Source organism: Hippoglossus hippoglossus, chromosome 22 (genome assembly GCF_009819705.1).
Source record: "Hippoglossus hippoglossus isolate fHipHip1 chromosome 22, fHipHip1.pri, whole genome shotgun sequence".
Lineage (NCBI taxonomy): Eukaryota > Metazoa > Chordata > Actinopteri > Pleuronectiformes > Pleuronectidae > Hippoglossus > Hippoglossus hippoglossus.
The window spans coordinates 5,041,268-5,069,181 of NC_047172.1; the positions used below are offsets into that span (position 1 = coordinate 5,041,268).

The window sequence follows — 27,914 nt, forward strand, 5'->3', positions numbered from 1 at the left end:
ACACGGCACGAGAAAAATGCTTCCAAAAATAGTTCTCACCTTGTGGATAATATTCACCCATCTTTTTTTATTTTACCGCATTAAATCAAGCATCATCTCCACCGCTGCGTGTTACACCTCATACAGAACGGAGCTGTGAGTTAACGCTGCCTGTGTTGAGCGAGGAAATGACTGTGATCTTCCAGTTGCAGTAGCTCAGCGCTGACACTCTTCTCAGAGCTGGGGAGGGGGTCTGTTCTAATTCTGGCCAATCACGGATAGTTCTCCTGCTCAGCGACTGGGCCTGTCGGGCCCCATTTGTTAAAATAATTATACGGCTTTTAACAGCATCCCGGCTTAAAATAAAAACCTGCGCCGTGTTGGTTTAAAGCAGCAGAGGTGTCACATAAAATGGCTGATTGAGATCTGCACAGAAAAAAGGTTGAAGTGATGAAGCAGTCACTCAGCGGCCACGTGGGTAAATTCCCTGCATGATAACAACCAGAGGAGGTCTATGAAGGGTTTTCTGTGGGTGTCCTGGACAGAGACAGAGGCGCTGCATGTCTCTGTCCTCCCTCTCTCTGCTCAGAGTTGAGCTGTGCTCCTCTGATTTATTTTGAGGTGGTCGTATCACAGCTGTTGTATCTGTGGTGGCAGCCCTGGCCGAGCCCCTCGACACTCTTCCACTTCCCCCACTGGCCCTTGGTCCTGGTAAGAACCCCGTTTGCTCGTCAGCCTGCTTCTTCAGGGACATTTAACATCAAAATAACTCTGCATCCTGTCTTTTAAACCGCTCTTCTTAACCTTTAATCTTTGTGTGAATCTGAGGACTTTGGTAGGTTAATTTAAGATGAGGAGACGTTGGATTTATTGAGACTTGCCTGTGTCCTTTGTGTACCGAGATTTATTTCGTTTAAGGGAAGACGCTTCATTTATAATACTGTTGTTTCCTTGGACAGCGAAGAAATCAATACTGCTTTTCCTTACAGACGTTTATTTTTAGTTGAATTTCCACTCGGATCCCTGCCTCCCTCTTAAAATATTGAATATACAGTAGATGGGGATGCTTGTGTCACATTGATGGTTTTTTTTATAGAAGCAACTTTTGTACACACACTGTCTGACATTGACATCAATAAGAGTGGATTAGAAATAAATAAATAACTTGCCCATATTAAGAAGTTCTTAAAATAGCCCGTGGGGCCTGGAACAGGTGCCATGTGCTCTGCTTGTGAAAGCACAGGCAGTTTGAAGGCTGCACTAATTTTATGCACGTAAACAGGCTCTGGCTGTGAGCCTGTACAACACAAGACCGACGCAAGTGCAGGCACAGTGTCGCTTCATATCGCTGTGGCTACACTAGCAAGCTTTGTTATTTCAATCAAAGGTGTTTTATCACTTTCCCAAAGTGTGGAAGCTGCATTTATATATTTCCCACTGCGTATACAGCAGGTTTTAGTGCCTTGCTCAAAGCCACTGTGGTGATAACCCCGAGGGAAGAGGTGTTTTATTAATCTGAGGTTAACACTGAGAAACTAAGTCATTTAATGGACTCTTGTGAATCTTATACCAGAACTCGTCCATTAACTAGAGGAGCTTCACATTTTCACCAGTGGAAGAAAAATACATTTTTCAGCAAATTACATAAATTTGAATCTCATTAAAAGGATTAATGAGGCTGATGGAGATAGAAACAAGTGTGAAGGCGCTGAGGTTTTGATGATTTCTACAAACTGAGTGGAACGTTTCACTGCAGAGAAATCAACCCGTCACTGCTCTCTTTGTCCTTTCTGCCCTGAGGACACTTATTATTCAACATCCAGCATGCACACGTTTTGATATATCTGCAATAGGGCTGCAACTCACATTTGAAGTGTTAAGTATTGTCCCAATTAATTGATTGGACAGTAACTGGCTTTAAAATCCTACAGTCCAATGTGACCTTGTGTTTATCTGTAGCCAGATCAGTAGCTGCTCACTTCACTCTCATATATCACAAAGAGAAGTGGTGAACACTAATATTTGAGAAGCTGCAACCTGCAAATGTTTCTGCAGTTTTTCTTGATCACAGTAGATTTTCTGTGTCTAAGTGATTGAGTTATCAGTGGAGCTGTGTCAGGGTTCATAGTTACGGTAACAAGGACACACACGTTGGTTCTTTGTCTCGCTGTCATGGTTTACTGGGACGCTGGGAGAATGGAGAACAGACCATTGTTACAGTGGTGATTTTACCTATGATTTACTTTTTAATGTCTGCTATTCTTTTTTATTCTCCTATTTTCTAAACTCCTTTAAAAGTCAAAGTAATTGATATATGTTAGTATTTCAGTATTACAGTAATTTCATAAACACTGCTTGGTCAAATGCAGGTCATATCAAAATTCATATTAAAAGTAAGTCTGGACAATTAATGATGGATCCAAGTCTTTAAAAAGTTAAAGAACATGTAAGAGGTCAGTTTTATGACGATAATTCTTTAGATAACATCAGGATGAGATGAAATATCACCTCTTCCCAACTCCTTCCCTCCCAGAACTCGTTCATAAAAATGGAGGCTTGTCAGGAGAGTGTCCCCGCGCCCACTGGTCCCACGGCGCCGCCGGCCGAGGGTCCCCACATTGACCTGACAGAGGACCTGGCCCAGCAGCTGGAGGACATCATTAGCACCTACCAGGCCAATGAGATTCCCGCTGAGCCAGAGGACACAGAGGAGGTCACAGCCATCAGGGAGACAGACTCACGGAAGGACCAGAAACTGGAGAAGAAGATGCTCAAGAATCTAGGTGTTGTATTTGATTCTTTCTCCACCCAAAATGTTGTATTGATTTTAGCTGATGTGGGTTTCATTCAGCTCAGTCAGCAGAAGTCCGAGTAGTGCTGAACCTGATAGGTGTGTAAGCAGAGCTGTTGTGCATGTAAGTGCATCCATCTGCAACAGATGTGCAGGGAAAGTAGTATTTTGCCTTTTGTCCAACTGACTCAGGAGCAAAAATCCTTTTTAACAGAGTGTTCTAACAAATATTTCTGCATCTCTTTGTGGAAAATCTCTTTTTACAAATCAGCGTGTGATAGCTTGTGCTCTAGGATGATCACGGACATGTAATGTTTTCTGTGGCTGTTCCAGGGAAAGAAGCGATGCTGCTGATGCAAAGTTTGAACAAACTGGGTTCTCCAGAGCAGAAACTGGAGGCCATCATCAAGAAGCACGCTGAGCTGGTGAGTGGACCATGAATTAAAAGGCAAAGAGCTGGAAAGAGGACTGGTATTCAGGACAGATATCTTCCCCTCTTGTGGACATAGACGTTTGTGTGTACTTGTGTAGTTGGAGGAGCATCGCAGTGATCAGAAACAGCTGAAGGTTCTGCAGAAGAAGCTGCTCCAGGTGCTGAAGGAGAAGGACCAACTGCAGAGCGAGCACAGCCGGGCCGTGCTGGCTCGCAGCAAACTGGAGGGGCTCTGCCGAGAGCTGCAGAGGCACAACAAGACCTTGAAGGTACTTCAGTGTTAGTAGCAGCAGTAGTACTAGTAAGTATTTCAGACGGACTGAAGAGTAAGTCCACGCCTGGGGTCTGAGCTACTGAAATGACCAGGTGCAGTTAAGTTGAGTTTTGGTGCCGGGTGTTGTCAGCATATGTTCTGCTGGACAGGAGGTGACATCAGCTGGCACCAAAGGTCAGCTGCGATGTCAAAGGTCAGGATTTTACCTCTTAAACTGCCACTACAACTCACACTGTGAAAACAAGTGCTGCCAAAGATTTCTAATCCGCCAAACCAGACGAAATTGTGAGAAATTGTTTATATATATATATATATATATATAGAGCCTTATTTTAATTATTTATATTGTTATATTTATTTATTATTACATATATTTTGTACATTATATACAATATAGTGCGCAGGTAAACAATATATTTATAGATATATGAAGTTGGTATAAGATAAATATTAATTAATGCCTAATGGAGAAGGGGTGAGATTAAATAAGTGTGTACTTCTTCTCACTCCCTTTCAAATATGTAGATTCATTAAGTGTTTGATTTTATTTTTTCCTCATCACTGTTTGAAAATAATACATTTTCTAGTACTTCGAAATAAATAAAAATGAAATAATTAATAAATTAACTGAGAAACTGGAGATGGGAAAAAAAAACACAGGCTGTTCACTATTGGTTAGAAAGAAACAGTCAAAATGCATGGACACCTGGGGATTGCATAAAAATCTGATAAAGTATATGTTGTAACTGCAGCTTCATGTTGCACAGTTTGGTTTTTAGCACTAAACTCCGTCCCCGAAACACAGGAGGAGACCCTGCAGAGGTGCAGAGAGGACGATCTGAAGAGGAAAGAGATCACCACCCACTTCCAGGGGACGCTCAGTGACATTCAGGCCCAGATCGAGGAGCACAGCGGCCGCAACACCAAGCTGTGCCAGGAGAACAGCGGCCTGGCAGAGAAACTGAAGGGGCTCATTTCTCAGTACGACCAGCGAGAGGCGGTATGGATCCTGCCACGTACTAACGAGACCTGGGGTTTTAGACGAGACAGTCACACAACACTCTGGCAGTTACAGGAAAGCATTAGTGAATTTGAACTTGTAAACTCGCAGCAGCTTCCAACGTTGCTTGAATTGGACTCAAACCTCACACATCTGGGCCTCGGGGCGACTATCAAACACATGAATTATTCGCAAGTTTCACCCAATTCTTACATTTATTAGCAACAGTATTTCAGCTCTGTGTAGCCAAGCAAAGAACAGAAAGAGCTTTCTGTGTGAAAACCACTCATAAATCCTCCTGAACGTCTTCCAGAACCTGGAGAAGGTCTTCAAACACCGAGACCTGAAAGAAAAGCTGCTGGAAACCAAACTTGCGCAGGCGAACTTGATACTGAAGGAGGCCGAGGAGAAGCACAAGCTGGAAAAAGAGCTTGTAGGTTTTGTGTGGACAGATTTGTCGAGTGCTGAAGCATTTTAATAACATTTTCAATACTAATCCTCCTAATGCTCATTTTCATGGAACGTCCCACAGCTGGTAAAACAGGCGGCAGAGTATAAATTGCATTTGAAGGCGTTGAGGGCACAAGAGAACGATATGAAGATCCAGGTATTCAGTAACACAGCATCACGAGCTAAATGAGCTGGTTTTTCTACCTCCCCGGAGACGCGTATATGATTTTTCTCACCGTCTCTCCCCAGCTCGAAATGTACTCCCAGAAGTTTGATGAATTCCAGGGCACGGTATCAAAGAGTAACACCGTCTACAGCGGCTTCAAGCAGGACATGGACAAAGTAAGAGAATATTTGAAGCCTCAAGATAACATACAAGAAAACACAATCTGACAAACCGTATATACCTACCCTCTGCAGTGCCCTTTTATGTTTAGAAGATCCTTTGATCATGTATTGTGTTTCTTTTGTGTTGTAGATGGCCAAGAAAATGAAAAAGCTGGACAAGGAGTGCCAGTCATGGAAGACTCGCTTTGACGGCTGCAACAGGAGTCTCGTTGAAATGGTGTCAGATGTAAGAAGCATTTTTCGTTTTCTTTGCAACAAATGCAAGACTTACGGAAAGAAATCAGTTGAGTGCGTATCTGCTCAGGCCCAACAGTCCCCTTAAGTCCAATGTGGACCCACACTCATAGATATCAGTCCAAGTATGACATGGTCTTCAAGATTCATGAATTATTCTCAGAGAAATCAATGAAAATGTTGAAAACATCCTCACAATACTAGAGAAATTACTGTATCCGCCCCCTGACCCGTGCTGTATTTGTCCACCAAGTTCGGAAGAAGGTAGCAAAGACTTCCTCACTTTTACTAACACATTAAACATGTTTTGATCCTTTACAGAAAGCCATCAAGGAGAAGGAGTTTGAGCTGATCATGAACAAGAACCAGAAGCTGGAGAATCTGTGCAGGGCTTTGCAAGAGGAGAGGAAGGGTCTCTATGAGAAGGTGCAGGGAGCTGCAAGTCAAGCAGACGTCAACACTGCTAAACCCACGGCGGAGGAGGTCCCTGAGGTGAAGGAGGTCCCTGAGGTGAAGGAGACCCCTAAAGACAAGGAAGACGACCACCCGGTCCAGAACACAGAAGCCCCCGCCACCGCTGCCCCTACTGGGACCCCGACAATCCCAACTCTGAAGACCAAGGAACTGGGGAAACTGAAAGCCGAGCAGGCCCGTCTGAAGGAGGTCGCCAGTTCTTTTACGATCTCTCATATCATACCCACAGAAACAGTCGCTAGCCAATCACAAGGACACTGCGAGGGCGTCCAGGAGCCAGAACAGATCCACAGAGGGGAGAGCGGCGGCGAACAACTCCAGGCAGGCGGGCAGGAGGGAGAGCAGGAACAGAGAGATTTGGAAATGGAGTCAGTTGATTAATGCTGTGACAAAAGAAACCAGATTCATCCGAGATTCGTGGCAATAAAAAGAAAAATGCTGGCTTTAATGTTGAGTGTGTGTGATCCTGATGTGTCAAGTGATTTAAGAGATGCTTCCTTTTATGTTTTGCAACGGGACGACTACAGCTAAGCAGCTTAATGTCTTTCTAACTCACAGGTAAAGAAATGTCCTGCATATACACATAAAGCTGCTGAAAATCCTGGTTGATCATCACTGCAAAATATTAACAGCATTGAAAATAATGTCTGGTTTCCCAGGCTGAATAGTTCATATCAAATGAATTTAAAACCAGTGGAACACCCCTTTAGACAAAGCTTCAGCAGAAGGATCTTTTGCTTCCACACGTGTAAAGAAAGCCGAGGTTATTTGAAGCTGCATATCTCAGGAAACTATCGCAGATCCACATTCAAACAGAAAATGGCTGAGGGGGCAAACCCAGCTGTGGTCTCTTGTGTAAAAGCTCTCACTGCTTTTTATTGAAAATGGAAAAGCTCTGCAGGAGCTCGCCGTCAAGGAGAGCGGAGAAGGTAGGCAGCATTTTGTGGGGCCAGACAAGTGCGCGTAAAAATAGACACGCAGACACCGTGCTCTGCAGCTGGCAGGCGATTTATGGTTCGTACCCTGAGCGGTGGCGGCAGACGGCCTGTCAATAATTAGATGTAAAGAATAAATCCTAACAGGTTTCATTCTTTACTTCATCTCCCACAGTCTCTCTCCAGGAATTCATCGGGCAGAGAATCCGCATCGAGCAGAAACACCCGAGTGAAGCTGCTGCAGCCTTGTGCAGAAGGCTGTGAGCAGTTTCTACATTATATGTCAAAGTGAAGGTTGTGGTTTTAAATTCTACTTTACGAACAGAGACAAATATTCGATAAACAAAATCTTTTACAAATCTGAGGTCGACGTTATCCCTCCTCACTGTGCTTACAAAATGCAGAAGTATTATATCGATGTATACTGGACTTTTGTTGCATTGCTATTGATGAAAATTATATTTGTGACAATTATTGATATTGTGTTATCGCTCAGCTCGACATGTTTTCTAAAAATAAAACTACATATGACCCCTCGTTGCATCGTAGATTGATCCTCACACTCAGATCAGGGATGCCATTGTGTAGAAATGTTTCCAACACCCGTGTTGCCGATTGCACCGGACATTTTATAATAAAAGACGCATGTCAGCTCACTTGCTCTGATCTTTAAAGTTTGATTTCCCTGCAGAGCCGACTCACTCTTGTGCTGCACTTGACGGTGAGTGCAGTGTTTCCCATTAGTTAGCACAGTTTAGACTGTGGCTAGACTTCTCATAACAACATAAACATTCTCTCACTTGTTGTTTTGGGCCGTTGTTTACAGTTTTCTTTGTGAAGCAAGTTACGTAATCAGTGTGTGTCTGAATAACACATTACTCAGACGTCCAGAAATAAAAACAAGTGAGAGCAACAAGTCAAAATAAGCATTTACTTCCTAACGAAGCATGAATTCCCAGAGTCTCAGAGCAAACATAACTATAAACTAGGGATGCACCGATATGGAAATTCTTGGCCGATACCGATACCGATATTTAAAACAACAATCTAGCCGATAGCCGATACCGATACCGATATTTGTTTATTACTTGCATGTGGCCTTCTTGGTGTGTAACGCCGGGTTTACACCGGGCGCTGAAGCGCCGCCCCGCGCCGCGCAGCGTTATTCTCAAGCGCAGCCGCCTGGCTGTTCACACCGGACCCGCTAGTTGTTGTATGTAACCCGTTCAATGTCGGCGCCTGGCTTTCCTTGGCGCTGGCTTTCCTTGGCGCTGCGCTGCGCGGCGCTTCAGCGCCCGGTGTAAACCCGGCGTCAGTGTACCATAATCTGGATGCCAGATTGGCAGGCTGCAGAAAACATACCAATGAATATCGGCCAATGTTATCGGTGAAAGTCAAGTTTATTACCGATACGCCGATAGCAGTAAACGAGGCGAATATCGGCCGCTACCGATATACGGCCGATACATCGGTGCACCACTACTATAAACTGACACATCTTAAACTTTCCCATGGTTTTAAACTATATCTAACTGGTATCTACACTTACTCAAGCCACCAAAAGTGCTGTAACTGACCCTGATGCTGTAAAAATAGGGCTCAACTAAATCTGTTCAAGATCCAACATCATTTGTGCTTAAGCCTCAACTAGTGTGAGGAGAAACTACCCAAAAAACATTTTAAGTGCAATAGATGTCACGTGTAGCAGAGCACATTGACAAAATAATAAGTATAACATGTCTAAAGTACAAGTGCAACAGTAAACCTCAGTGTGCACCTATTCATTTATCCAGAACTCATAACCCATAAACTAAAACAACCCTAAAGACTTTGCTGGATGACATTTCCAGCTGTGCGAGACACTTTCAGCAGCTGGAAGTCAGTTATTTCAATTTTGTTAAAAATGTTAAAAAGTATTCTCCGCAGTGCCATCGCCTGAAACTTGTTTCTTCTTCCAGAGTGTGGCCGATGTAACACAGGTGCAGTGGGATTCCTTTCCACAGCGTTTGGATGATGAGTTACAGTTTAGTGCTGAGATACCGGCTGGGGACCATCAATCAAAATGTATTTCACCTGACACACCGAGTTTGATTTATCTATTTTTATGTAACTATTCTTGTTAAGAAAACTCGTAAATTACCACCTGTTGAAACATGTGTGCTGGCGTTTCAGTGATCTACTGTTACTGCGTGTTTGTCAGAACGGTGACAGTAGAAAAATACCTTGGGAAGGTAAAAAGATCCTGTCGATGCTGATCCGTCGGTTCTCCTGTCTGCTCTGTCGTCTCCACAGTAAAGACCTGGAGAAGAATCAGGTAAACGTCAGACAACTAAAAACTAATGAACTAAACTGTCAAATTAATAGAGTCTGACGATGCATTGGCAGCCGATAACATCAGTATCTGAATTCTTTCTTATTTACAGAATAAACAATGCAGAAAAGATGTTTATGTTTACATTTTACGTATAAAATTCAAGTTCTTTCTATTTGGTTGTATTTGTGTTTTCTGGTTATCTATAATTATGTATAATAAAGGCTGATATATCCAATATTAGAAATTGTATCAAAATTGGCCAGAAAAAAACCCCATATTGGTCGGCTCTAAAAATAAGACAAGGAAATGTCATCTCTGTCACTAATATTTCAGCATATGGAAGGTGTCATTATATTAAAAGCTGTGATTGTCAACATTTCATAAACAAGCTCAAAATTCTTGTCATTCTAACAGGTGATTATCATCTGACTCAGCAGTTTTATCCTTCAGTTTTTACTTTATTTACACCATAAAACTTTGCTGTTTTGATTCAATTAATGCAGATTTAATTAACTTGCATTTATAAACAGAAGATCTATTCTTTCAAATCAGAACATTTCAGCTGCTTGAAAATGCTAAAAGCAGTCAAATATAAACCAGAAGGATAAAAAAATAACCTTTGAGTTCAAATAATATTGTTCTGATATATAAAGTGGTTGGTTTTTATTGGTTTTATTCTAATCTTCACAGGGAGAGTTTCAGTATTTTGGTTTATTTGTTTGTTGATTTTGTTTCCCTGTATTTTCCAGCCGGGAGGTGACTTGGTTTCCGTCGAACATGGGAGGGTGCTGTTCTGTCACTGCTGCCAGGATCCAGCAGACGGACCCTGGAGGACATTTTATCTGCACAGTGAATATTAAACTCCTTCATGCACACGTTAATTAATTAAAGTTATACAGAAACAGGGGGCGAAGGCTGATTCATTTGTTCGACCCAGTTAAGAATAAGAGATTGTTAAATGCGGAGTTGTTAAATGATAAATATTTAAAAACAGCTTTAAGCAGCAAATTAAAAAAATTGTTGTTAACGATTAAGAGAATGATTAAAAACAGAAAATCAACATGTTCTCTTAAGAGGATTTAAAATCAAAGATGAATAGATTATTTCAGGTTAGGTTTGAGTAGTTTAAACCCTGCATCTGTGCTACCTTTGATTTCCACTTATATTGGGAAACAATTTGGACTCACTTCTAATATAACACATCCAAGAGGAAGTGTGAGTTTACTGAGATAACTTAAACCTAATGTTAAGATGTCATATAACATTACTTCTAAATCCAGCTGCAAAGGTCTGTGGTATAACATCTATCCAGCATCTCACAATGTTCTATCCAGTCATCACAAAATCTGGTATAAATTTGGTTGAAAGGAAAAACTTTGACCCCTTTTAGGTGTGACATGTGGTCGGTTATCAGCAGGACGCAAAACTACTGAATGGATTTTTCCATTAGGACATGGGTCAGGAGAGAACTCATTACATTTTGGGGCCGATCCAGACAAAGGGTTGGATGCAGGGACTTTTTTTTTAAGATTGCGAGATAGGGATTTTTTTTCATGGATCCTGATGAAAACAAAAAAACTAAATCTGGCAGATTTAGAGGACTGATACTTGAGTACCTGTGAGTGTGTTCAATTTACTTTTTTCTAATTGAATTGAAGGGAACATGAACTGCTACAGAACCGGCTACTAAAACCAAAACAACACGCACATATCAACTCAGGGATCCTGCAAATAAAGATTATATAAAGATGTTTTCTCGATACTCGATGCTAAATTGAATATACCTCTGTGGTCCTAGAGAGGATTCAGGTATCAGAAATCAAAGCCACATCAGTCAGATCTGGATTCTAATGCTGTTTTAAACAGTTTTTCCTTATTATAAAAACTTATTTTTCTTCAAAACAATATTGACAGAATTACACTGTTGGAGCATGGCCCCATACCGGTTTCTCAAAGGGATCATCATCACAGAAAGTATGTGTTTTTCCTTTCAAAAAAAAAAAAATACCTTCGCATTTTCCAGCATCCAGACAACAATACCCTTGATTGTTCAGTTTGTGTTAATGCAGTTCTTTATATCTAATTGAGGGGTTGGTTTCTTTAAGGCTTTTGTTCCATTGTAGGTTTACCCCCAGAGCTTCGGTGCAGCCAACAAAAGCTGCCCCACATACGTAGAGCCGACTGAATGGGACGACATGTAACCGTAAATTGTGTTGAAGATCACTGGTATGCATGAGAAGTGGGATTCCCTCAAGCGTGAACATGCATGTCGCTGTGTAGAGAGGAGGATGGAAATCTCTCATGGTTACTGTGGAAATGTCTCTGAGTCCACCGCACACCGCCCGCGTCACATGACCACCTCTGCGGCACGGTTGGAATACATCCGAATACTTGAACACGTGTAAATACCCGTGAGGAGAGATCCGAACATAAACTTTGGGAAATGACCTGATGACGCATTAAGAGAAACTGACAGATTACATTTAGCCGAGTGTAATCATTTGCCTGTGAAGGATCTATGATTAGGAAAGTGTTTGCCTCACATAACAAAGATGCACTGACCCGTTAAATGGGAGCAGAGGGGTGCGAGGGCTCGGAGAGGAGATGTGAACGTGGGGATGAAGTAGGCAATTATGTTTAAGAACTCCCTGCACGGGACAATGGGTTTATAACTAACAGAGAATAGAGTGAGGACGGGGTGGGGTCTCAATACATTAGCCACTACGGATAATAACTTCTCTTTCAAAAGGATTGTTTTTATTCCTCTCTTTGGTTTTTTGGGGCGCAAACCCACAGGAGTCAGTCCCACAGAGACTTTGACGTTAATTGGTGAAAAATGCCGGAGGAGGAAGAACGAGAGAAGTTAGCCAAAGTCATCAGACAGTGGAACAACAACAGACTGGACCTGTTTGAAATAAGCCAACCTGACGAGGTGAGTGGGCTGTAAACATTAGACTGGATTCATGCACCTCACTCGGTTGGAGTTTGGTTTTACCTTCAGTCTTGTTAACTTTAGATAAACCTCAGAGCTGTTTTATAAAGTTAACAGCCACTGTAATACTTAAGCAGAAGGTAATTCAATTACTTTTAGAGTCATTATTTTGTCTATCAAATGTAGGAAAAAATATAATAAGGTTTTCAGTTTAATGTTATTAAAAAAAAACTGAAACTAGAGAATATGAAGCATTTTTGCCACAAGAGAATTAAGCGATTGTCAAAATAGTTGTTGATTCTGTTTTTGTTGAACGGGTCAAAATATTAATCAAGAAAATAATGATTTCATACATTTTGAGCCGAATGGTTATTGCCCTACAGCTGTTGGCAGTTTGGAAAGTATGGAGATGTAAACATGCAAAGACATGGAGCGATGTAGGGTAGTTATAGTAATAACAAAATAGAAATTCTACAAAAGTAGAAATACTACACAACAACTACCTCCTCCTACTTCTACTACTACGGTGACAACTACTTCTAGTTATTTACAGCAATGATCAGTGTCAAAACATCCTTGCTACTCTGATTCTTGATATTCTGATTTACATCATATTTTGTTGTGACCATCGTGACATTTCACTGTGCTAAGAGTTGGTTTATTAAAGGTGTGGATAGAAATACTGAGCACGGAGTACTCCTAATATTGTCCTAATGACAACAGATACATATTGATGGATGTTTTGCAGCTGGTTTGATGTGAAGTTCAAAGCAGTGTTTTATGAAAATAAGAATTTATTTTTCTATATATTCTCAAAGCATATTTAACGATATAGTCACGAAAACAGAAACCACAGGACCCATTAAAAAAAACTTGCACGTTTTCCGTTTCCCAGCAGAATCTGGAGTTTCACGGTGTGATGCGTTTCTACCATGAGAATCACGACGAGGGGAACGTGGCTACAAAGTGCCTGCGTGTTTGCAGCAACTCTTCGACTCGTGAGGTTATTGAAATTCTCTCGGAGAAGTTCAGGCCCGATATGAAAATGCTGACTTCCAGTTATTCCCTTTACGAGATCCACGCCAAGAAGGGTGAGCATTGGGTGAGACTGTTTCTCTGCTCCAGCAGCTGCAAACCGTCACTCTGATCACTTCTCTTTGTTTTATGTGGATGAAGAACGCAAACTAGGGCAGGACGAGAAACCTTTGATTGTACAATTAAACTGGAGCTCAGACAACAGAGAAGGACGCTTTGTGCTCAAGAAAGACAAGGAGACTTCCCAGGTATCATCAACCTATTACTTATTGCAAGATTTAATGTATCTCATATGAATGTGCTATTTTACAGGTATATGATAATTTAGTCAGTAGTTAGCTTCCTCCTTCACACACACACACAATTTCACATTTGTTTTATGTGTTGACAAATAAAGGAAATGTCTCCCGAGAAGGAGAGAGGAGGCATCATCCAAAACTTCAAGAGGACGCTGTCAAGAAAAGACAAGAAGACGGAGAAGAACAAAGCTAAAGCTGCTGACAAGGTCCAAGGAGACGAGAAGGGGTAAAATGTCCAGTGTTCACTACAAGTCATTATTTTCAAACTACTGGTCCCAGGTCTGTATCTAACTGTCAGAAAAACCATCTACCCTTTAAAACCAATATCCAGGTCAACTGAAAAACTACTCAACAACCAGGAGGCAAATCACGGCACAGAAAACCAAAAGCAGCAGAGGCAGGCTGCAGGTGAGTATTCTGAAAGGTGTAGAGATATAGAAACTGTAATGAATTTACTTTCATGCATAAAATACAGGAATATTTAACATCTATTCTATAAGAAATAGATTATATAACACAAGGAAGGACGGTTGTTGCTGTGAAACACTCAGAAAGTTTCCATCCTGATTTTTCAGATCAGCCTGGATTACCACTCGGGATTAAACTCTGTGATAACTGTGAGTATGAGATTAGATGTTTTCCTTCCACCGAGTTATTTTCAACTTTAATAACCTGTTAGTCAGAAGTTCAGTGCCCCCTGCTGGTGTGTTTCACTTCTCAGCTGAGGAGGCCTTCCTGTCTGCAGTCATAAATTACACCAACAGCTCCACGGTCCATTTCAAGCTCTCACCTGCATACATCCTCTATGCTGTGGGACGCTTCACCCTGCGGCGCCATCACAGGCAAGGCTCGCCGCGCTCAGGACAAACACACGGCGTCACATCCATCACTGGCAAAATGGTGGCCATGACACGGAAGGTCATCCAGGCAAGTGGAAGAAAAACACCTACTTTTGTTCCATGTGAACGGATGAGAGTGAGAAACACGAGACCAGATGTTGTTGCGAGTTTGAAACGACACTGCTGCTGTGTTTGACCCTCAGAGGCAGCAGACCATTGCCGGGGCGCTCGCCTTCTGGATGGCCAACTCCTCCGAGCTGCTGAATTTCATCAAGCATGACAAAGACCTCTGCCCGCTCACACAGCAAAGTCAGCTGGACCTCGCCCACCTGGTGCACAGAGCTTACAGGTGAAACAACAAGACGATAAGCGGAGGCATACGATGCTTTTCCAGTGTTTCTATCCTCGTGCAGGACTCAGCTTTCTCCTTCCCCATCAAACATGTCACTGTGCTGAACACACGTGATGAAAAGTGGAATTAGAATCACATCTGATCTCACTCGCCTCACTCTGTCTCTACCCACTCAGGCATTTGTCCTGCAGGTCTAAACAAACCGCAGTAAAAATAAATTCTTTAGCTCTGCAGAAGCAAACCTCAACTCCCCAAATCCCCAAACCTTACAGTGAACACTACATGCACTTCAGCACCGTGCAACTTCAGCATTTCTCCTGCCTTGTGAATGTGGTAGTGAAACAAATAATGAATTAATCAATCAAAATGTTGGTTTGGTTTTCCAGTTTCTCAAATATAAGTCACTTCTCTTCTCATAATCAATGGGAAATACGTTCTTCATTAATTGGGGCTGTTAGTTTGAAGAAATTAGTAATTTAATGATGATTGTGGGACTGAGGGAAGTTTATTACCTTTTCCAATGTTTTCAAATATTTTATAGGTTTATCAACTACTCCAAAAACTAATATATGTTAGTGTCAGCCCAAGACTGCTTCTTATTGTTGCTGACATTCTAGATTCAATTTAGTTCACCTAAAGAACAAATTCTCCGAACCCAGGTTATGTGGTCATTTAATTAAAGTCATTTAAGTATTTAAATTCAAAATAATCATATGGGTTGTTATCTAAATGCTTATGTCTGTTTTATTCTTCTCAGTTGCCTGCTACAGTGTCTTCAGAATGAGTTAACGAAGCATTTGCCAACTTTTCTGTTCGATCCTGAGCAACATGGCCCCCTGCCGGCTGGTATAGGTACACGTTCATTAATACTGAATAATTGACTCTTATAAGAGCTGAGATTTGTTTATTGTTCTGAAGTTGTATCTCTCGTGCTCTGCGTGTTCCAGAGATGGTGCTGAACACCTTCATGAACACCATGTCTCTGCTGCGCCGCTGTCGGGTCAACCCCGCCCTCACCATCCAGCTCTTCTCCCAGCTCTTCCATTTCATCAGTGCCTGGCTGTTCAACCGGCTCATGAGCCCAGCGGCCACCGCTCCAGGCCTGCGCTCCCACTACTGGGGAGCAGCTCTCCGCCAGAGGCTCACCGGCATCGAGGCCTGGGCGGAGAGGCAGGGCCTGGAGCTGGCCGCTGACTGCCACCTCGGACACATCATCCAGGTCAGTTCCTACCTGGACTTCCTGTCTGAATACTGGCAAAAGCCAAGTTTAGTCTGTCTGCTTCTACAGAAACAGGGTAAAATCGGAATCATATAATCTTTTCTTTACATATTTTCTATTTTTGGATTATTTGATGAGTAGATACATTTAATCACCTTGTTTTATAGAATTTTAAATCCATGTAAGAGATTATACTGTACATTGTGAGATAGTGTTTAGGTGAAATACTACCTTTTAATTCTTGGGAGGGATAGTTGTTTAGTCTATAGAGTAAAATGATGGATAAATAATCCAAATAAGGTTAAAAACATCTAAGAACATGACAGAAGCTTCTCAGTGCATCTATATTACACGTTCAATATCGATGTGTAAGAACTCGTTTGTGATTTTGCAGCTTTTATCCCAGCTTTTTATTCAGCGTCTGAGCACATTCAGAGAGTAGAAGCTGTTAAAATACTGTTGCCTCTCTGTTTCTAGGCAACCGCACTCCTGACCATGAATAAGTACTCAATGCAAGAGGCGAAGGACATCCAGAATACCTGTTTCAAGTTGAACTCACTGCAGCTGCAGACGCTGCTCGCTGGCTACCTCTATGCAAACACTGAGCCTCACATCCCCCCCGTGAGTACTGCAGTGTGTTCCTCCTCTCATTCTTCCGTCTTTCTCCCGTTTGCTTCTAAAACCACGATGCAGCTTTTGATACAAATCCTCGTATGAGATCTGTGAAATCGAGAGGAGTCGTCCATAATCAGAGGCAACTCATGCACATAGGGTGGATACAGAGAAAACTTGGGGCACTTGGGGTTTAGAACTGTACAAAGCAGATGACGTCATGTATGAATATAAGTTTCATAATGAATGTGTCTGACTGTAGCAGCAGCCTCAACTGCACCAGAGAAGCTCGGCAGTATAGATTTAACAGTTGTGAATAATTAACAATGATGAATGTGATTATGAATAATATATGAAAACGAGTAAAGCGACTTGTCACATTACCTGATTGCTTCTGAGTGAAATATTTCTCTAATGCTTTACTGCAAATTAACGCGACTATTCCACGAGTCACAAAAGCCAAATCATGTTTCGTTGTGAAGCTTTTGTTTACATCATCAGTTTGGGTTTTGCAATGAGCCAATAGGAGCTGGAAATATGTCCTGAGCTCAATTCAGCCACTAAAACTCGAACAACAATAAACATCAACATCCATATTTAACTATGAACAGCATGAAGGCAATGGATGTGTCCAACTAAGCTCACTTTGTGTCTGACATGTTTATTTGAGTCCCTCTCAATTTCGTCTCTTTAACATGTATTTACAGTTTTATCTATGACGTCTCCTTGGTTCACTTGTTTGTGAGAGTTTAAAGTTTTATCATAAGGTATATGTACCTTTCTTGTTTGCTGCAACTTTCACAAACAATATTGCATTTGTTTTTCGGCTGTCAAACAAAAACCCCAGGATTGTACTTCGCTGTCTAAAAGTTTGAATGATGAAAAATTCAAACTTGAATGTTTTTACCGTTGTGATGGAGTCGTTTTGGCCTGTAAAACATTTATAAAAACAACTCTGTGCTGTTAAAAGACCTTTTCAAGGTGTTTAAATCCTAATTATTTAAGAAAACATGATGCTAGCTGAGACTCCAAGGAAGCTACGTATTAATGCTAACAGCAATTATAAACAATACTTATCTTGTGGAGGTGAAGCAGTCGTTTATGGCAGGGCGACATATGAAACTCCTCATTTAGTTAAGACAGCAAAACATTTATGGCTGCTGACTTAAGCTAACTAGCAGCTAAGCTAACTTAGCAGCTAAGCTAAGGGCTAACGAGCTCACAGGAAAAGAGCAGAGAACGCGGGTGGCAGAAGTGGGCGGGGCTTCGTCAATAGAATGATCCAGCCGCAGGTGTGTCGGTTACCGTGGGAACCGCCCACCAATTACAAGTTTATCTCTTGAGCCCCTGGATACTTCCTGTTTATATTTATAGTATATAAAAACGTCTACTGCACAACACTGCAGGACAACAACCACAAAGATAAGGAGTCAAGTTACTGCTGAGGAGGAAGTATGTCCATTGTTCAGAAGGTCATAGGTTCGATTCCTGCCTTCTCCAGTATGCATGTTGGAGGGTCCTTGGGTTAGACACAGACAAATCTGCCTCTTATGAATATACGAGTGATAGAGAAGGTTTATGTATGAATGGATGAGTGTGACTCTGAGTGTAAAGTACTTTGAGTGGCCCTGAGGCTGGAAAAACACTATATAACATGCATCTATTTAATAAACACCATATTTCACAATGTTATAAAAGTGATAACAAAATACTAGTGTGGTAGTAGTTTGGGGTATTTCTGCTGACGAACAAACAAAATGACGATAACAACTACACTCATTAACGCAGATGCTTGAACAAACTCTTACTGTAGTTCCAGATTTCAAAAGACTCAGGATTGTCCTCGTATACCGGTGAGATCCTTTATTAGCATTGCAGTGGGATGAGGACGTGAAACCAGCCAGCTTGAAACTCAGCCGTTCAGACAGCCCAGCAGACGCTTTAATAGAGATACAGCAACTGGAACTGAATTCAAATGATGGGACTAAGTGTGGCGTTTGTATGGATAACAGCACAGAGGCTGGCTCAGTGAGAGGAGAACAGAAAGAGCTGACAGATGTGGAAGGGAAGCCATAAAACAGGATCACATTCTCATGAGTATAATTTGGAAAAACAAATGAAGACTATAAAAATAATGAGCATCAATTGAAAAATAGGGTGTAAAAGAGAGAGAACGGGAAGACGGTTTAACAAAACTTAAAGGGAAGTTAGTTGGTCGACCTAAGACGGAAGTTCTGTGAGTTGTGGTTAACATTATGTTACACTGAGGTCAAAGGTCAAGGTAATCCGCAGGAAGGTCTTTAGTATTTTGTTCAGGGTCGCAGTCTGCAGAATCGAGCCTTGTCACAGAATGACAAATGTCTAATCTATATATCCTAGAACGACCTTTTCCTGAAATATTGTCCGCTGTTATCCTCGCTGCAGGATTTGATCGATGCTGTTGTGGCGGCCGCCGAGGCCTCGGCAGACAGCCTGATTGACAGTGAGGGGCGGGACATCCAGCTGGAGGAGAGCCTCGACCTCCACCTGCCTTTCCTGCTGCCGGAGGGAGGGTACTCCTGTGACACCGTGAGAGGAATCCCTCATGGGTTCAGGGAGTTTTTGGAGCCAATTTGCCGAAAAGGTACATGATTGTGAATTCTCTATGATAAATACAAAACATAATCACACCCCAGGGATGTGCTGTATTTAAAACAGCTAAAATAGATTATTTGTGTAATACTTCCTGACATCCTACTCTTCCAGGTCTCTGCTCTATAACATCCCAGCCGAACCCTAAAGGTGACTGGACCGTGTATTTCTGTGAATCTTCACCTCCTACAGAGAACATATACTTGGTAAATACAGAGGTTTTAAAGTAGAATCTTAATTTCAGCAGAAAATAAAGCATTAATGAAGCAGTCGTTTATTGATTTCTATTCTCTTTACCAGGCAGCACACAGAGAGCCGGAGGTTGTGACCATCACACTGAAGAAACCTCTCAACAGTGGGATGGGGGTCAGCATCGTGGCTGCCAAGGTGACTGCCTCGGTTTGACCACATGTTTTCCAGCTCACTAACTGGAACCGTTCTAACACCAGACCTGTGAGCTGAACGTCTCTGCTAATTAACAACCCGCCTCTTGTTTTGCCACAGGGAGCACAGCAGGGTAACCTTGGGATTTATGTCAAATCTGTAGTCCAGGGAGGACCAGCTGAAATGGTGAGACACGTTTCTGCTGCAGCTGAACTTGAGATTCTAAAAGGAAAGATTGACATAAGCCTCATGTGTCTCTACAGAATGGAAGGTTAGCAGCTGGAGACCAGCTGCTCAGTGTGGATGGTCAGAGCCTCATTGGCCTCAACCAAGAAAGGTAACTTCACAACATCCAGAAGATGAATCCCAATAACTCCAATGATTCCCCGACTTGTCCTCTAGCGCCACCATTAGGTTTACATTTGCTGTTTTGAAGGAAATGTGACACAAAACTATCGGTCGTTCGTATTCCCCTCAAGATGAACTGTAAGACAGATATTCTTATGAAAATCATTAAGCCTATACAGTCCCCAGTTTCTTAATCAATGCCAGGTTAGCATTGCTAACAGTTTAATATGATGGTGGATGGTGGTTGATTATATTACTCTTGTGTTGATTCAGGGCTGCTGCCATCATGGTGCAAACCGGCCCTGTTGTGACTTTACAGGTGGCAAAGTTGGGAGCGAGCTTCCACGGCCTGGCAGCTCTGCTGAGTGAACCAGCTCCAACAACGACTACAGGTAAAAACAAAATGAGCAAATAAACAATTCTATTTCACTTTTGTTTGCATCATGACCTAATTTAGACCTTTTATTGCTCCACAAGGTGATACAATCTTTGCCAAACCAAACGGTGAAGCGCTGGTGCTGTACCGTGCAGTGGATCCTGGTCCGTCGGGGCATCAGCTCCATGGAGGCAGCAGGAGGAAGAAAGAGCTGATGCAGAGGAACAGGCAGCTGTTTCGCTCCAACCCCAACATGACCAGTGGGTGCTCTTCCATGTCGAGCTGCGCACTGGGCACATTCAGTAAATGGCCTTAATGTGAAATATGTTTAATGCTCGAGGGTTCTTCATGTTTTTTATTTTCTCCGTATTTCAGCCGACCTTTGCCTGGAGGATGGAGATGAACTCGTTGACCCTGTTGTGAGAGGAAACAACATGGCGGCTGTGTCCACCACCAACCTCTGCACTGACGTAATGTACTTTTCATTTATCAAAAATGACTTTCTTCAATCTTATATTTTACAAGCATAATCCATCATCTTTCCCTTGCACTGACAAGAACAAATGATTTTACTGTGAAAATGTCATATTGTTTTACAGTTTTTTTTCACACGTTCATGTAAAAGTGTTGTAATAATATTTTATTTACCAAGGTCTTATGAAGGTATATGCAATTGTTCACTTTTTGTTTTTATATTGAATAGAATTTGAACTTTTTGTGGAAACCTTGCTTCCAAATCAACTGCTTTTAATGACAAATTTTATTTCCCTCTTTCCTCCATTCAGACGTTTCACAGGGAATACTTGACACTTCCAACCCCTAAATCACAGGACAAGAACGTGTCTGAGTCCAGTCGACCGCAGCAAACATTAGTGTCTTTGGGGCCTTTGAGTGGAAGCAGCTGCAGTAAGAAGATGTACATGGTGAATATTAATGTCCTTCAGGCTCTAAAACCGTTATATATCATCAACTGTTTTATTTCTCATGTCAAGAATCAGTAAACAAACGAAAGCTGACATTGTTTTCTTTAAAAAAAATGGTACAACCAGGTAAATGTGCCTAAAACCTTTTGTGTGTGCCCCTCCAGCGTCAGGCCCTCTCACAGGAAAACCTTTGTATGGAGAGTGGAGGTCCCCTGCTGGACAAAAGGGGGAAGGACACAAGTGCCAAACACACCATGAGCCACTACTCCTCTTTTCCAATTCGCTCCAGCGTTTCCACCCACGACATCCTCGCTGATTACAGTTCCCCTGTAAAACACCAGCAGGGCATTCGCACAAGTGGCGCCGGTGTCTGGAGGGCGCCATTTTCCCAACATCCCACATCCACGCCTTCAGCTCAGCCCATACGCATCGACATCCCCATCACCAGAGCAGTGAACACCAATCCTCCACTCACCACCTTCCAGAGTCCGGCTCTGCTGTCGACCAACATGAGCCCAACTCCTAAAATAAATGGACACAATCAGATCCCTCACCATCAAGCCCATCTGATCTATGCATGCCCCATCTCTGCAGTCAAGAAGCTTCCTCGGCCTTCACTGTCGTCACAGCAGCACAGGCCCGGCATATTCAGGGGTCAAGCTGTAAAACCTCAAGTGAGCATCCCTCCAACAAAACATGTTTCCTTCCAAGAACCTCCCACTCAACAGAGGCAGGGCACAGGTGCTCCGAAGCACAGAGGCCCCCAGGAGCTGTCCGACCCCTGGAGGAGGGAGATGCAGGAGAAGCTGGAGAAGCAGCACAGGCTTCAGGCGGTGGAGCTCCTGGAGCAGGAGGTTCAGGAGCTCCAGGCCAAGGTGAAGCGCTCGGCGGAGGAGAACGACCGACTCCGGAAACTCAGCCTGGAGTGGCAGTTTCAAAAGAGGCTGCGGGAGATTCAGCAGAGAGGAGACGATGAGGAGGACGAATATGAGGATTTGGACATGATGGTGGCGATACAGCAGCTGGAGGCGAGAACTCCGGTGAATCACATCACATGGCTCTAAGGGAAATATACAGGGTGCAGTTATTCAATTAACAGTAAAGTGTTTTTAACTTTTAAAATCTTTTGTTTTGAATTTGGATTTCATGCTCCTTCTCAGAGGTTCTTTGGGAGATGGAGGCAAATTACTTATAATAGATTAGTCAGGTTTAGGAAGTGCAGGATAATAACTACATAACTTCTGGAAACAATTACATTTTATTTCTCTCGTGGCAAATCACAACCCAAATTACTTCAAGGCCGATATATAATGTACAAACATAAGAATGTGTTGTGATGCTGGGATTGTTCATATCACACAGATTATACTAAAACAGAATCTGTAGAGGCTGAGAGGCTGAGAGGCTTTATCCAAACCAACTGGGACTTGTTATACTTGATAAACTGAAGGTTATATTGTATGAAAATACAGAAATTTGAAAGCTTTGTGTCAATCTCTGTTCAGAAATACTAGTGATATTCACTGTATAATTAAGGTGATGATTAAAAAGTCTCGATAATCTATAGCTAATATTTTTTGTTTCCATCTTCAGGACAAGAGAAGCTCTGGAGGAAATATCAACAGCGAACTGAAAGAGTTGAATCAGCAGACTGGAAATCACATTCTCCAAAAAGAAGACAAGGCAAACATAGGTAATTGTTCACGAGTGCATGACAATGAGAATCAGTTTTCATCTAATATATATAATGTTTATTTCATGTTGCAACATTTCTTGTGTGTTTGGCAGGTCACAGACCAACTGGACAGACTGAACATGTTCACAACGTGGCATCAAAAGAGTGAGTTGACTTTAGTTTTTTGCAATTGAGGCAAAACATTGAAATTAAATCAACCGACATGAAGATGTTTATGCAGCATTTATACAAATGATGACTTTAAGACATAGAAATCAATAAGCACATAAAGATTATTACATTAGTCTCTATTCGTCAAGCTTATTACAGTTTGCTTCGTGAATTTCTTTCAAGCGTTTGAAAAAAACAAGCTCCTGTTTGTGTCTCTATAAATAAATCCCCCCCTTCACAAGAAATTAAATTCCAGTATTCATTATGATTGTTTTTATTTGCAGAAACCAGGAGGAGAAAATCAAGAGCCCAGATCCTGAGAAGCTCACATTCAGGGAGCGGCAGCGTCTCTTTTCTCTGGCGTCCAGTGCATGAAAGAAGTTACAGCCGTGTAAAAGAAAATGTCAGAATGTTTATATAAAGAGAAGTAAGAATGTGCTAGTAGAGGGAAGAGTATACAGTACAATATAAAAGGCATGTTCTGTGTTAATTAACTGTAGAAGTGTTTCTCTTAGTTAAATATCCCAACGGGATCATGTGAGTAATTAACATTTAAGTTCATTATTGTTCAGGACTTTGTTTCTTGATTTGTCGCCTGTTTCAACATTATTATTTTGTATTTTCCTACTTGTAGAGAATAAAGTATTAATTTAGGAAAATAATGTTATACTCATCTGTGATAATCAGTGCTACATCTGTGAAACAGTTATCTAATCCTCTGTGTCACAGTTACTTGGTGCGCTGATAAAACTGCACCACTGCTTTCTCCTGCTCGTGTGTTTCGATCGAGCCGGTCCGCAGCCGCCGGATCTCTTTGATGGCGTCGATGCCTGAAATCTTCCTCGTCTTCACCAGGTAGCAGGCCAGCATTGTCCCGGTTCTACCATGGCCGTGCATGCAGTGAACTGCAACACCCTGAAGAGAAACCGTTCAATATCTTTTAATCAGCTGTAGCTACGCACACAACCTGCATTAGTTTCTCTTCTGAGACAGGGATATTTTGATCAAGGGGAAATTAAACGTCAACTATTTTAATTATCAAAGGGATTTTTTACTGCAAAACATTCATTGTTTGTAGCTTCCTAATTGTGAGGATTAGCTGTATTTAATTGTTTTATAGGATTTTAAACTGAACATGTCTGAATTTTAGACTTTTTCTTTTATATATAACAGTTCAAATGACAAAGTAAATGACAAACAGCTGAATAAGCTTCAGTACCACTCTCACGGGCTCCATCAAATTCACCTAATAATGATTCCTAATGTGTTTTAGGTTACTCGACCGTAGCTTGTGAGCCAGCAAACAAAATACAATACTGTACGTGACCCTGAAACTACTTTATAAAAGTAATCCATCCATCCCATCACAGTCGATCAGGTAACTGAAAATCGTACCTCCCCCTTGGAGTTGGCCTCTTCCACGAGAGTGAGGAATCTGTCGATCTGACTCGGCGAAGGAGGAGTGAAGTCTGCTATGTTGATGTGGTGCAGCTGCAGCTGTGGGCACGAGTCGTAGTGAGGCGGTTTTCTCTCGCACAGGCAAACCAGGTGTTGGATACCGTTGTCCAGCAGATACTGGTATTCAGCCGTCATCCTGGGCAATGCCAGTCCGGCCAGTTTGCCTGGCTCGACCCAGGAGAAGTTGTTTGGAGCATTGGAGGCCATGACTGGAGGAACTGAGCACAGACAGACAGAGACAGGCTTTCATGTTTGGAACTGGAGGGTGAAGTGAGGGGTATTCAGACACTTCACCACTAGATGTCACTAAATCCTACACAATGAACCTTTAACATTTCCAGCTAAAGGTACATTAGCATACTGTCTAGTCTGGCTAGTCCAGTGTCTTCCTGAGGGATTAGTCTGAAGACATTTCATCACAGTCAGTCACAGTCAGCCTGATGCGGAAATACAAGCAGCTGCCTCCACCTTGTTTCAAAGATCAGAAAGACACGATGATGTCATTTAGCTTCTGTGTCAAAGTCCAATTCAGAGCCACTGGAAGCTAACTAGCTAGCAGCTAACGTCATGTACACACACACAAACACACACATGTTGCTCAAGCGAGGACACAACTGTTGTTATTACCCAGCAAACTTATATCAAAGCTTCCTGTTTCCGAGTGAAGTTACTCACAGTTTCTTCTCTGTGATGAATCGATGTTCGGCTACTTCCCAACGCTGCGGCTAACAAGCTAGCATCAAGCTAACTCGCCGAGTTGAATGAATGAACTTCTCGCTACAGTAAAAAAAAACAGCTGCTGGTTTGTTATGTAACGGTGCGAGGTGCGGCAGAGACAACCAGCGGCAATCACCTGTCATCGTAAATCGTAAAGTTAACGTAAAGTTACGCGAGGTTATTATTAACGTGGAGTCCATGCGGTTTTAAGTCAGGATGGCCGAGCGGTCTAAGGCGCTGCGTTCAGGTCGCAGTCTCCTCTGGAGGCGTGGGTTCGAATCCCACTTCTGACAATAACTTTTTCTATTTTTTTAATATATTGGTACAGTACGTTATGTTTATGTAGGAGTCACGTGTTTCGTACTGTACTTCTCCATCGACAGAAGTAGAAGTTTAAACTCAGAGTTTAAGTTTAAGTAAGTGTACTAATACCACAAGGTAGAACTTAATGAGGTTTATATTTATTGAATTATTTGCCTTGTTAATAAATGTCTCGTGAAACAGGAGCAGATTATATAAGATTATTCTTCTTTCTCCTTTTCATTCAACATTTGACATTTTGTGTTTGCGTTTGAAACAGTTCTGTTTGGTCGTTGAATGAAATAAACTTATACACAACTATAATACTTGATTACACGTGAATAACACATCAGAGTCCTTGACACACACACGTGAACAAAATACAGCAAGTCACTGGCTCCGAGTTTGGGAATAAGAATAAGCACAGCAGGTTTTCTGTGTTACAGTCAGTAAAATTGTGAATTAATCAATAGACTCTGACTCTCTCTCTCTCTCTCTCTCTCTCTCTCTCTCTCTCTCTCTCTCATTTATTTTAAAATCAAACTAATATCAGATACCCAACATTTGTATCTTTGGAGAATCAGTGTTCTGATGATGTTTGATGCCAAAACAAAACTGTGAAGCTATTTTTACAATGACGAAAACTGAACATGATAGAGAGAAACATGTCAAATGTCTAACAAGTGACCAGCTGAGATCATGTACAGCTATTTTAAATTTTAACAGTGGAAACTGAACAACCCGTTAACTTAGTGTAAGAAAAGCAGATTTGTCCCAATGTGCTCAAAGTGTTTTGTCCATTTTATAGTTGACTGCCTGATGCTGAGCTTCATGAAAAGACGACAGTTGTTGGTTTTCCTAACATGGACGATGCACAAACACTGAGTTGGATGTTTACGCTTCAGTTATCTTGAGAAAAGAGGAAGAAAGCGTTTTTTTATCTATTTATATGTCAAAGTTGTGTAACCGTACGTTTAGAAGCTGTGAACTGAAAGGCAGAACAGCAAAAGGCTTTGTCACGACTGGGTTATAATGTCAAACGATCACTCAGTGAATAAAACGTGAATTAGTCATTGTCAGTTTGTGAATGTTAACAAATCTCCAAACACCATCGACAAATTCAATGGCGGTCGCTGCTTTTGGGCCTAGCTGCTAAAGAGCTAAAAACATGTATATGACAACACGACATCACAGGTGAAACTACTTCTCCACTGAAGGGCAAGTCGTCGAACTCTATTAAAATTAGTAGATTCTTACCATTTCGATAGGTAACTTCGGTAGTTTTCAGTGACTTGCTAGCTTTAGCGTTCGATGAACTTGTTTACGTAAAGCTGGGGAAAGGCTGCTGCCGCTGTGATTGGCTGCTGCCGTACTGCCCCCTCCTCCTTCGGCCAGCCGCACGTGTTCGCTGTCTGAAACACGCCCCCTACACTCACCTTCGCTGCTCCAACACTTCCAACATTTCTGTGCTGTGATTGGTCAAATGTTGGAAATGTTGGAGAGAGGGGAAGAATCCGCCGCTGCGATTGGCCGCTGAATGTTGGAGGCTCGAACGTGATTGGCCCTCGCGTCGAAAATTCTCCACGGACGATCCGTCTGCTGCTGCCGACACGCGTTCCATTACCCTGGAGGCGTGGGTTCGAATCCCGCTTATGACACTAACCTTTTTTCCTATTGGTACAGTATGTTATATTTATGTAGGAGTCACGTGTTTTATACTGTACTGCTTCATCAACAGAAGTAGAAGTACTCCGAACTTAAGCTTAAGTAAGTGTACTAATACCACAAGGTAGAATTTAATTACGTTAATTTTTATTGAATTATTTGCCTTGTAAATTAATGTCTCGTGAAACAGGAGCAGATTATATAAGATAATTCTTCTTTCTGCTCCTTTTCATTAACGATTTGAGATTTTGTGTTTGCGTTTGAAATGGTTTTGTTTGGTGGATGAATGAAATAAACTTATACGCAACAAAAATACTTGATTACACGTGAAGGTCAGACTTTGTTTTAAAATCATACTAATACCAAACATTTGTATCTTCGGAGAATCAGTGTTCGGATGATGTTTGATGCCAAAACAAAAACTGTGAAGCTATTTTTGTAATGATGAAAACTGAATATGATACAGAGAAAACAAGTGACCAGCTGAGATCATACGTTGGTATTTATCTTTTCCACGTTTGGTGACCCCATGTGATGGCAGAAGAAGATGCAAGTTTTTATAAATTAGATGTATCTCATTATCCCAAAAAGGGGAAATAAAAAAAAAATTATACATGTATTTATATCATCTACACAGTTGCACTTAAAATACCTGTAGGGGGCGCATCATCTCCTGCAGCAGAAACAAATGGTGCTTCAACAGTAGATAAAACATCTTTAACTGCCAGAGACTTTTGGTTTGATCC

General features: G+C 41.8%; 3 protein-coding genes and 1 non-coding gene across 9 annotated transcripts; 3 read left to right on the top strand and 1 right to left on the bottom strand.

The window, feature by feature from the left end:
* The first annotated feature begins 514 nt into the window (after positions 1-514).
* Positions 515-6,437, top strand: txlnbb (taxilin beta b). Of its 2 annotated transcripts, none has more exons than XM_034575451.1 (10): positions 515-690; positions 2,513-2,762; positions 3,104-3,195; positions 3,302-3,472; positions 4,283-4,477; positions 4,791-4,910; positions 5,010-5,084; positions 5,177-5,269; positions 5,406-5,501; positions 5,831-6,437. In XM_034575451.1, the coding sequence occupies exons 2-10, from the start codon at positions 2,528-2,530 to the stop codon at positions 6,362-6,364; spliced, it is 1,611 nt and encodes a 536-aa protein (XP_034431342.1). In that variant the 5' UTR covers positions 515-690; positions 2,513-2,527; the 3' UTR covers positions 6,365-6,437. The 2 variants fall into 2 exon arrangements, with proteins under 2 accessions (XP_034431342.1, XP_034431343.1); XM_034575452.1 differs by lacking the exon at positions 515-690 and adding an exon at positions 691-814.
* A 5,111-nt stretch (positions 6,438-11,548) lies between these two features.
* LOC117755562 (afadin) lies at positions 11,549-23,683 on the top strand. Of its 2 annotated transcripts, none has more exons than XM_034575449.1 (24): positions 11,549-12,164; positions 13,060-13,255; positions 13,341-13,447; positions 13,597-13,724; positions 13,830-13,906; positions 14,074-14,115; positions 14,220-14,425; positions 14,541-14,686; positions 15,447-15,541; positions 15,637-15,908; positions 16,386-16,529; positions 18,945-19,143; positions 19,266-19,357; positions 19,452-19,538; positions 19,656-19,721; positions 19,799-19,872; positions 20,157-20,275; positions 20,361-20,519; positions 20,635-20,729; positions 21,045-21,182; positions 21,347-22,222; positions 22,776-22,875; positions 22,971-23,022; positions 23,313-23,683. In XM_034575449.1, the coding sequence occupies exons 1-24, from the start codon at positions 12,069-12,071 to the stop codon at positions 23,401-23,403; spliced, it is 3,657 nt and encodes a 1,218-aa protein (XP_034431340.1). In that variant the 5' UTR covers positions 11,549-12,068; the 3' UTR covers positions 23,404-23,683. The 2 variants fall into 2 exon arrangements, with proteins under 2 accessions (XP_034431340.1, XP_034431341.1); XM_034575450.1 differs by having other exon boundaries at positions 13,063-13,255.
* On the bottom strand, positions 22,906-26,848 carry dusp23b (dual specificity phosphatase 23b). 4 transcript variants are annotated; one of them, XM_034575458.1, is made up of 5 exons: positions 26,769-26,848; positions 26,613-26,620; positions 24,424-24,704; positions 23,268-23,943; positions 22,906-23,228 (listed from the first exon to the last, which is right to left on the bottom strand). In XM_034575458.1, exons 3-4 carry the CDS (start codon positions 24,691-24,693, stop codon positions 23,758-23,760), a joined length of 456 nt encoding a protein of 151 aa, XP_034431349.1. In that variant the 5' UTR covers positions 24,694-24,704; positions 26,613-26,620; positions 26,769-26,848; the 3' UTR covers positions 22,906-23,228; positions 23,268-23,757. The 4 variants fall into 4 exon arrangements, with proteins under 4 accessions (XP_034431349.1, XP_034431351.1, XP_034431350.1 ...); XM_034575460.1 differs by lacking the exons at positions 26,613-26,620; positions 26,769-26,848 and adding exons at positions 25,162-25,181; positions 25,215-25,305; XM_034575459.1 differs by lacking the exons at positions 26,613-26,620; positions 26,769-26,848 and adding an exon at positions 25,162-25,379.
* Positions 25,414-25,496, top strand: trnal-cag. Its single transcript has one exon. It is a non-coding gene; the product is annotated as a tRNA-Leu (tRNA).
* Positions 26,849-27,914: the final 1,066 nt, after the last annotated feature.